Genomic DNA, 10,253 nt, shown 5'->3' with positions numbered 1-10,253 from the left:
GGGGAAGGGAGAGTGGAGGGGGGGAAGGGAGAGTGGAGGGGGGGGAAGGGAGAGTGGAGGGGGGGGAAGGGAGAGTGGAGGGGGGGGGAAGGGAGAGTGGAGGGGGGGGAAGGGAGAGTGGAGGGGGGGGAAGGGAGAGTGGAGGGGGGGGAAGGGAGAGGTGGAGGGGGGAAGGGAGGGGGGGAGGGGGGAAGCACCAGGTAGCTCCCATGTTGTCGGACGGATTATCTAGAGTGAATGTGTGGCAGACTGGGGTTCGTCTCAGGCAATTCTGGTCAATAGCCGACATTTAGCGGGGTGGAGAGACTGCAGCCTCCCCATCTACTGCGGGAGTGCTGTAGAAGGTAGGAGAGGAAGGGGAGTGAGTGATTTATCTCATTCCCTGTGTATAACAATGATAGCGCCTCTACCTTCTCCGCATCCTGACCTCCGCCCTGAGCCCGCCCAAATCACACCGACGGAGACAGCCTCCGCCCCGCCGCGGGGGGCGCTCTCCTAAGGCCTCGTTCAAGGTGCCAGAGACAGGAGTTGGAGGGAGGGCGGGAGGGAGGGCGGCAGTCTGCTGGGCGATGTGTGTTCATCCCCAGCAGCCGTTTTTCAGGAGTTGGAGGGGGCGGGGCTACAGACGGCAGCTTAGGGATCCAAGTTGCAGTCATGAAATCATTCTCAAGAATGATTTCATTGGCTGCCTAAGTCCCAGTGACGCTGCTGCAGCTTCAAAAAATGATTTTTTCGTTTATTGAAACTGTAGCCAGCGTCAACTCCTGGCTTCGGAGACAGTGCAGCTGCTACCCTGACAACCAGGATTCAATTTGAATACTTTGTGTCCCACGGCAGCTCGCACGGCAGAACGCCCTCCCTCCGAAGCCTGCACCCTGAACGAGGCCTCACCCGCCTCTACTCCTTGTGACAAGAGGAAGGTGGTGCTGTGCGGTCTAGGCGCTTTGATGACGTAGGTGACGCGACGCCCTCCCCCAGAAGTGGCAAAGCAGAGAGATGCCGCCGAAAGGAAAGAGCGGCGGGAAGGGAGGGAAAGGTACAGGGAGGAGGGGAGAGGGTAGTTGCGCGCCTAACGGGAGCCGCAGTGTCACACCTGGCATCCCGATCCCGTAAACATTGATAGTCAGGATTGTAACCACCGCCCTGTGGATCACACACACACACACACACACACGTGTGTATAGATTTTTTTGTGTTTTTGACCATGTTGTCATCTTTGTGTGTGTATGCATATATGTATATATTTTTTTCTTTTTTTTTCTCCTCACGAGCAATGTAGTGCAAAGAGCGCTACCGTAAGTGTTAATTTAAAAACATATATATATGATAGATAGAAGTGAAGTGGTCATAAAGTGAGACCGAATGTCATGTGCATGAGGTATGATCGTCGAAGTGATTGGATTAATAAAGTGTATAATGTTTGTTAGTGTAAATCTTACTATATATTTGTGAAAGCGTCTTATGTGTCTATGTCTGTATGTGTCTCCCTGTGTCCGTCCCTGTGTCCCTAGCGGCAATCCCATTGGACCCTTGGGCCAGGCCAATGAGATTGCTCCCTTGGCCCGCCCGCCTCCGCACACCTCTCATGGCCTGAGGCGGAGTGACGGGCCAAAGGAGAGACGGAGACACACACACACACACCACCCACCCCCCTCCCCCACGCTCTCTGCGGCGCTCTCCCCTCACATAGGCCGCTCCCCCCAGCTGACCATCCCCGAGAGCGCTCCCCACGGCTCTCACCACCCATAAGTCACTCCCTCACCCCCACCCCGCTCACCCCCCCTCCCCCCGCTCACGCCACCCCCCCCCCCCTGATCTCCCCCCCGCTCACCCCCCCACCCCGCTTATCCCCCCCACCCACACACAGAGCACGCTCTCTGCGGCTCTCCCCTCACACAGGCCGCTCCTCCGGCTGTCTCCGCCGCTCCTCCGGCTGTCTCCGCCGCTCCTCCAGCTGTCTCCGCCTCTCCCCCGCGAAAGGCGCAGCACCTCCTCACCGGAGCGTGCAAGGTCAGTAAACGCAGGGGAATGGGTTATTAAACGCGTCCCTGACTCCCCCTGCCCTTTGCCCCCCCTACCCTCCCTGCCCCCCTACCCTTCCTGTCCCCCTACCTCCCTGTCCCCCTACCCTCCTGTCCCCCCTACCCTCCCTGCCCCCCTACCCTCCCATGCCCCTTGCCCCCCTGCCCTTTGCCCCCTGCCCTTTGCCCCCTCCCTCCCTCCCCCTGGCCTTTGCCCCCTGCCCTCCCTCCCCCTGGCTTTGCCCCCTGCCCTCCCTCCCCCTGGCCTTTGTCCCCTGCCACTCTCCACCTGCCCCCCCAGCCCTTTGCCCCCTGCCCTCCCTCCCCCTCGCCCTTTGCCCCCTGCCCTCCCTCCCCCTGCCCTCCCTGCCCTTTGCCCCCTGCCCTCCCTCCCCTGCCCTTCGCCCCTGCCCTCCCTCCCCCTGCCCTTTGTAGTGGTGGTGTATATTATATATATATTGATACCGTTTTGTGGCTAACGAAATGCTTTTATTTGTGCGAGCTTTCGAGATACACTGATCTCTTCTTCCGGCGATGTTACAATGAATGAAGCAAGCAAATGGAATACTTAAAAAAAGTGTCTCTTGGAATGTTATCTGTGCTAGTCCTTCCCCCGGTGTGGATGAGATTTATGGCTAGAGGTGTTAAATGGTTCCTGAAAGAAAGTGATGTAAGAGTGTGTGTGAATATAAATGAATGGAGAGCCCACAGTGTATACAGTGCTATACAAAAGGGGTGTGTGGAGTGGGAGTTAATGAAAATGGTGTGTGGAAATGTGGGAGATAGTGGCATAACTAAAAGTGTGTGTGGATACTATCTCCCACATTTCCACACCTACACGGCAGGGGGTTCCGAGGGACCCGGCGGACCCGGCAGCGGTAGGAGAGAGCGCCCCGATCGGAGGGCGCTCTTCCGCTGCTTCGGCGCCGCGGCCCGTCACTCTCGGGCGCGCGCCAGGCTACTGCTGCGGCCAAGAACGGGCAAATGCTCGAATAAACTTGGCCGCAGCAGTAAATGAATGGAGAGCCCACCGTGTATACAGTGCTATAACAAAAGGGGTGTGTGGCGTGGGAGTTAATGAAAATGGTGTGGGTAGGTGTGGAAATGTGGGAGATAGTGGCATAACTAAAAGTGTGTGTGGATACTAGCTCCCACATTTCCACACACCATTTTCATTAACTCCCACGCCACACACCCCTTTTGTATAGCACTGTATACACTGTGGGCTCTCCATTCATTTATATTCACACACACACACACACACACACACACACACACTCTTACATCACTTTCTTTCAGGAACCATTTAACACCTCTAGCCATCTCGAAAGCTCGCACAAATAAAAGCATTTCGTTAGCCACAGAACGGTATCATCTATTTATTTTTTGATTATTGAAGCTCGGCTAACACGGTACTGATACCTCTACATATATATAAATTTATATATATATATATATATATACATATATATATATATATTGTGGTCGCTACTCGCCACCTAGTACCACACGTGTGCTGCTTGGGCCAATAGGAGCTCGCCACAGTGTTAAATCCACTCGCCCGGGGCGTGCAAATGTATAGGTTTGTCGAACACTATATATATTTATATATCTAAGCCTATCTATCTCTTGACAAATCACACATAAATCTACTTGCCGAACCAAAAAAATCTACTCGCCACCTAGCCCCACCCACTTTAAAAAAATTGAATACATTCCTACTAAGAAGTGTGTGTGTGTGTGTGTGTGTGTGTGTGTGTGTGTGTGTGTGTGAGACTAGACTGGGTGGGTGACACTGACTGGGTGGTTTACTGACTGACTGACTGACTGACTGTTATGTATAGGGGTGCATATGTAATACGTAAAGGGTGTGTGATATGTATAAGGGTGTATATAATATGTATAGGGGTGTGTATATATTATTTATAGGGGGTGCACCTATATGTATAGATGTGAGTGTGACTGACAGATGTGTGCGCTCGGGGCTCCGGCCGTGATCGTGTCTCCTCACCTGCGCGGGCCGGCTCTTTTCCCTCACTAATATCTGGTGGTAGGAGGGGGCCCCGGGTACAATCCGCCACATCCGTGCTGGGGAGACACCGCTCTGCCTTTCTGGAACCGGGCTCTGGTGAGGGGGGGAGGGGAGAGGGCTGTCCGGGCGGGTTCCCCACGGTATTGGAGGGTGGGGCGAGCACAGCTCGGGAGGAAGCTCCGACGCATACTGCGGCGAAAAATGGCGGGCAGAGTCCTCGCACGAACAGGGGAAGGGACGTCACTGAGGGGCGGCGTCAAAAGTCAACGGCCATGAGCATGTGGGGGGTCGTAGTTCAATCGTCCAAGAGATGCAAAAAGCGTCCAGTGCAGAGCAATCACCGTGTAGCGTCATGGCGTCACGTCCAGTCGGGGGAAAATACCGCCGCAGCACCTCGCCAGGGGGTAAAATGCAGTCTCCACTGCGACCGCATTTGTCGATGACTATATAGATATAGTCCCATGCTGTGTCAACAGCGATGCATTTGCTTATATGGGCTCCATGTGCATGGATATTCCAGGCAAAAGGTGACACATTGTCACTCTTTGTGTGATATATACATTTATTTTGTATATAGGCGGTGCAGGCGGAGGGGAAGTGGCAGATGATGATAAAAAGACGAAAACCCCCAAAGGTGGAAATGCTGTCAAGGTCAGTGTGTATGTACATTTACATGTGCAAATATCTTTCACTTTACTGGTTTCATCCCAAGTATCTCATTGTGAAATTCTCCAGGAATTCTTTTTCTCGGACCTGCTTTATTTAACCCTTCAACATTGGTTTGTCTAACAGTGTGTATGTGCGCATGCACCATACACCGTGCGTCGTAGGCACACCTCCGCATGGCACCTGTCATATAAGGGCAAGTACACGGCTCGGAATAGTAAAATATAACGATACTTCACCCAAACCAAATTGGAAAAAGAAGACCCAGCGCTGCAATGATAATAAAAAAGACTAATGAAACAGCCACATGCATCCAAAGTGTGGTGCTGGGCCTTTTCCTTCCAATTTGGGTTGGGTGAAGTATCTTTATATACACATATACTCAATGGTCGTTATTGGGGACTGGAACTATGGCTGAGTGAGGTGCTGGGTTTATACATCTTTACATTATGTATTATGGATTTCGTATGTACAGGAACCCCACCCAAAAATGGTTCCTGTATAATGTTGACAGTGTATATTGATGTGTAATGAAACGCATGATACGTTAAACCTAAGGCTGCCATAATGACCGAGAGCTGGCACGCCAGGAGCCCTTCTAATGTTCAGCCAATGTTATGCTGATAACGCCGCTTTCTAGAGGAGATCTCTACCTCCACGGAGCGGTGAACGTGATGGGAACGGAAGAGGAGACCCTTCACTTCCATGTTTTCATTATTTTGGGAAACAATTTTTTTTATCTTACCAGAACAGAAGGGATCCCTGCCGGTCTAGGTACAGCGGTGCGCAAACTGGGGGGTCAAGATTTTTTTTTAAGGGGGCGCGGGCGGTTGCAGAGGTCCCGCACTCTTCCCCAAAGCATTTAAATTAAATGCCGGGGGACTGCGCGAGGCCTCTACAACCTCTACTTACTGAGATTAAGCTGGCTTCAGGACGCGTGACCATGGCAATACGGCGACACTTAACATAACGGTTGCCATGGTAATGTGATGTCATTTGTCACGTAATGTCGCACGACCCTGTGACGTTATTTGACGCTGTGCGATGTAGGGGTAGTGGGGGGGGGGGGAGGAAACAACGGAGGAGAGCAGGCAGAGGGTGCGGCAAAAAGTTTGTGCACCCCAGGTCTAGGACATTTGGTCGTGGTTGTTTCGCTGCAACCAAATGGGCGCCGGCGCTTTGCCACGATTTACTCCGCTGCCGGCCGCTATGGTAAGTATACCCCCTACCCTATGCCCTTACCTTAAATCCCCTTACAATAACCGCTAAAACCCCTTCAATTAACCCCTACCCTAACCGCTAAAACCCTTAAATTAGCCCCTTACCCTAAACTGTAATAAAACTTACCTTAGAAGTGACCAGAGGCGGGGATCCCAGCAGCGAATTGGCTGCGGCGGAGGGTTCATCTGCGACAAAGCGCCGGCCATTTGGTTGGTGCGCAGTGGCTGTGACCAAATGTCCCATCCCGTTGCCTGACATCCGGGCCTCCCCGGTTTCCCTTGCTTCAGTACAGGGCAGAACATGTCCGCAGACCTCAAAATAGCGACAGGATCAGGTTGTGGTCTGTTGGGATATATATATAGCTCTAGCTCTGACCACACACACACACACTTTAAAGATTAGCGAGAGAACTAAGTCAAACGGACCCCGTATTATACAGCTGGGGGTAGAGATTTTGAAAGAAATAGCCATGTGGACGGAGGTGTGTCCTTGTTGGGCGGTAATCTCTTTATTCCTTCCCTCAGGTGAGGCACATCTTGTGTGAGAAGCACGGGAAGGTTATGGAAGCGATGGAAAAGCTGAAATCTGGGGTGCGGTTCAGCGAGGTGGCTACGCAGTACAGTGAAGATAAAGCCAGGCAAGGGGTACTCGTCCTATATTGTAATTTGTGTCAACCCTTTCTCACATGACCACAACCAGGCGCCAGATGGCTCAGAAAGAAGTCGAGAGGGCTCCACTTCCGTTTCTGTAAGCATGCTCAGCCTGATCTACTTCTGGAGAAATGGGGACACCACTTCCCTCAGCGACGCTACTCAGACTAGATCAGGCACAAATACTATATTGAGACGTATATACAACGCAATGTTAGAGAAATCCCACGTAGCCACACTCTATAACACAGTGGTATCCGGCCCCTCTATAACCTCTTCACTGAGGAACACTTTGCAAGAAGAAACCGGAACAAATCAATGCATAACTCACTGTTGGTGTGTGGGATCCTGGCGCTGTCGGCGTGCTCCTACCAAGGTGCTGGCAAAGAACAAATGGAGAAGGCGCACCGCCTTCTTCTCTCCATTTGTTCTCGGCCTCATCTACCCCTAGAGAACGAGCATGTGTCTATGACTAATTTGGTACATCATTAGGGCTGTTGGTGTTCAGCGCCTGTGCCGTCCCAGGCCGTGGCATTCCAGAACCTCAACCTGCAGCCCACCATGTCACTGTTACAGCCGATAAGGAGAAAGCGATGGGGAGGGGGCTTTGCCTGTGCAAAGTAGTGTTTAGCGCACAGTGATATCACACAAATAGGAATAGCCAGAGGAAATCAAACCCCCTCCCGAATCTTAGCTCATGTTTTACAAACTGAATTCATACCGTGAAAAAAATACTTTATAAATGTTAGATTTATGTGACAGTCTTCAGTTACCTAGATGGTGAACCCCTTAAACATGTCACCTCTACTGATGAATACATTTATATTAGATTGAGTGCCTTGAACAAGGCTTTTACACTGTAGGGCAATGCTCTTCAACAAATTATCCAAAGGGCTGGTGTAGAAAACATTTACAAGTTGGAGGACCAGAATGTACAGCAACAAAATGTTATGTAGATTGAAAAAGTTGCCATACATATTATAAGCGTTTATAACATCTGCACCATACAGATATGTTATCAACTTTCTATTTATAGTGAGTTTAAGTATGAAAACATGCATTTACATGCCCGAGCAACTGCAATAAAATTAGGTTGGGTAGACAGTTCAAGGACCTTCTGGAGAAGGATTTGGCCCATGGGCCAAAAGCTGAAGAGCTTAGTTCTAGTGGAACCTCCTCTGTTGGAAACCACATTTTGCTTTGATAAAACCATTGTTAAAATATTGGGTCATTGTTAACTGTACCATTTGTTTATCTGTTGCAGTCTTCTCCAAGAGCAAAGGCTTTTAGCAATATCCTCATACGCGGAATATTTCTAGGAAATAAATATTCAGCTGATGATGAAGCAACCTTCAGTCTGAGGTGCACGAGGATGGGAGCTGGAGACAGAAGAGAAAGGGTTTTTGTTAATATCTGCCTTTTTCTATTGACTCCTTCAGGGAGATCTTGGTTGGATGACCAGAGGGTCAATGGTGGGACCTTTCCAAGATGCTGCATTTGCTCTGTCAGTGAGCACGATGGACAAGCCAGTGTATACTGACCCTCCTGTGAAGACCAAGTTTGGATACCACATCATCATGGTGGAAGGGAGGAAATAATGGAGTGTTTTTCTCTCTTCTCCACCCATAACGAACTAAGGAATCCTGCTCCTTTTGGATTTATTTTTGTTTAGAGAAATGGGGTCCACCTCTTAATGGTTCAGTGGCACTTGGTATAGGTCACAATAAAGTGAAGGCACTCAGCCATGTGACAAGCTTTTTTTCTACAGTTTATAAAGGGTGTTTTCTAGTTTTAGCGATGTTTCATGATAGGTGTTAAACAGATTTTTTCACCAGGTAAGAATACTTGTGCAAACAAAATGGTTGCCGGAGTGAGTCTTATGCTGGCGGCCGATGGAAGGTTGCATTTTTCTATTGGGGACCCTGCGACCAGAACTAGTTCTCTTTTGTTACATTTTAAGTGAAACTTCTTTGTCCTTTGTCACTGTTTGGTCACAGAAATTGTATTTGTCATGTTTTTAATTTATAAATCAAAACAAATTTCAGTGACAAAATGCAAATAAGTTTGTCCTTGAATGCGCGTGCTCGGCCCACACCCCGTTTTAGCTATTTGTACTTCTATATGTATACTAACTGTGAATTCCTCTTTGTGTGGGTGTCTCCCTCGGTGTGTGTCTGTTTTCTGTCTCCCACGTGTTGGGGCTGCTCCAGAAGCCCGAGGATCCTTCTGCGCATGCGCTGAGGCCCGCGGACGTTCCTGCGTCATGACGTCACTTCCGCCATGCGTTTTTGTGACAACGAAGGACATTTTCCCCATCAAAACGCTGTAGGTGCCGGAAAAGCAGTTTCACTTCAAAAATCATATATAAAGTCAGCTGGTAAATACAGTAAGCAAATTTCATTAGTTGTCTGATAAGGACAGGGTGGCATTAGGCTAAAGAAAACACTTGACAACCCCTTTCCAATTCAGAAACCCTTAAATTCAACTGGCCGTTCTCCTGTCGTTTCCTTTTTCTAAACCCTTTAAGTGCTGGAGGGGCCAAGGCTCCAAAATTGGCCCAGTCCCTTCCGCATAGAGATTGCATGACCACTTCGCGGAGCGATCATGTGATCACGGACTCCCCTGCCTAAATCGCGTTCTGTGCCCAAGTAGAGCACCAAACACCATCTTTACCTAGGAAACTAAAACAAAAAAGCGCAAACCTAAATCACTTAAAGGGTGAATAGTGAATAACAACCTATAAATGGTGATTAATACATGTAGAGAGGAGCAGCTCACAGAAGGGTGTTTCTCAAGAACCCTAGAAATAGCAACAAACAGACTTAAGAGTTTGCGCTTATGTGGAACTTATATCAAATGCAAGTGAAGGTGTAACAAATGCAAAGATTGCAACTCACGCTTATGGTAGATCAGAAACACTGATCTATAAAGGGATTGGATATTCAGGAGCTTCCCAGGTACATAAAACAAAATGAAGATATACTGCTGCGGCGCATCTGAGTCTAACACATCGCCGGTTTTTCACTGGCTTTTTCCTGGAATGTGACGCACTTCACCCGGAGCATGCCGCACTCATTTTGCGTTCTCAGCCATGGGTTGACGCGCGGTTGATGCGTTTATTGAGAATGGTTCGGATTTAATAGGTTGCAATTATTCGCGTGTCCGCCAGATGGCAGATATTCATGAATTGTGAGGGTATTGGTGTGTATCACCGTTTTTTTCCTGTATCTATGATCGTGCAGACGGCAAAAGGCAAAGGGCCATGTTAAAACCAACCAAGAAACAACATTCGCTGCCAAGCTATGCATCGGCACCGTCTTCCGATAACGTTCCCACCGTCAGTGAGCCTGAGCCGGATTTCGCGTGCAGTTTCGAGCAAGCTTCCATGTACCTAAGCAATTTCCAGCCTCATCAGCTGAATACAGGTGGACTAGTCCCGCTGCAAACTATCAACAAGGATGACCAGGAACACTGGACTGGCAGTGGACCGGCGCCGGTGCCAGCTGAATGGGAAATTCTATGGTGAGTATTGTTAGTATTGTTGCCGTATTATTTTCTGTGTTTTTTTTTTATTTTGACAATACAGTAACAATATCGGCGCGATTTGAAAGTCAAGCGATTCTCCTGTAAGCAATATCATTGGCTGAGCGGCTTCTACAGTAC

The 10,253-nt window shown here is 49.5% G+C and overlaps 1 protein-coding gene across 1 annotated transcript in view; it reads left to right on the top strand.

Annotated features, from left to right (window-relative positions):
- Window positions 1-8,331, top strand: part of PIN4 (peptidylprolyl cis/trans isomerase, NIMA-interacting 4) — a 41,857-nt gene extending 33,526 nt beyond the window's left edge. The window contains exons 4-6 of the mRNA XM_075572971.1: window positions 4,631-4,704; window positions 6,465-6,584; window positions 8,030-8,331. Of these exons, the coding sequence (XP_075429086.1) occupies window positions 4,631-4,704; window positions 6,465-6,584; window positions 8,030-8,188 (353 nt within the window). The 3' untranslated portion in view covers window positions 8,189-8,331. The remainder of the gene's footprint in view (window positions 1-4,630; window positions 4,705-6,464; window positions 6,585-8,029) is intronic.
- The last annotated feature ends 1,922 nt before the right edge of the window (window positions 8,332-10,253 follow it).

This window comes from Ascaphus truei, chromosome 16 (assembly GCF_040206685.1).
Source record: "Ascaphus truei isolate aAscTru1 chromosome 16, aAscTru1.hap1, whole genome shotgun sequence".
Classification (NCBI taxonomy): Eukaryota; Metazoa; Chordata; class Amphibia; order Anura; family Ascaphidae; genus Ascaphus; species Ascaphus truei.
This window is presented reverse-complemented; position numbering and strand designations above follow the sequence as displayed.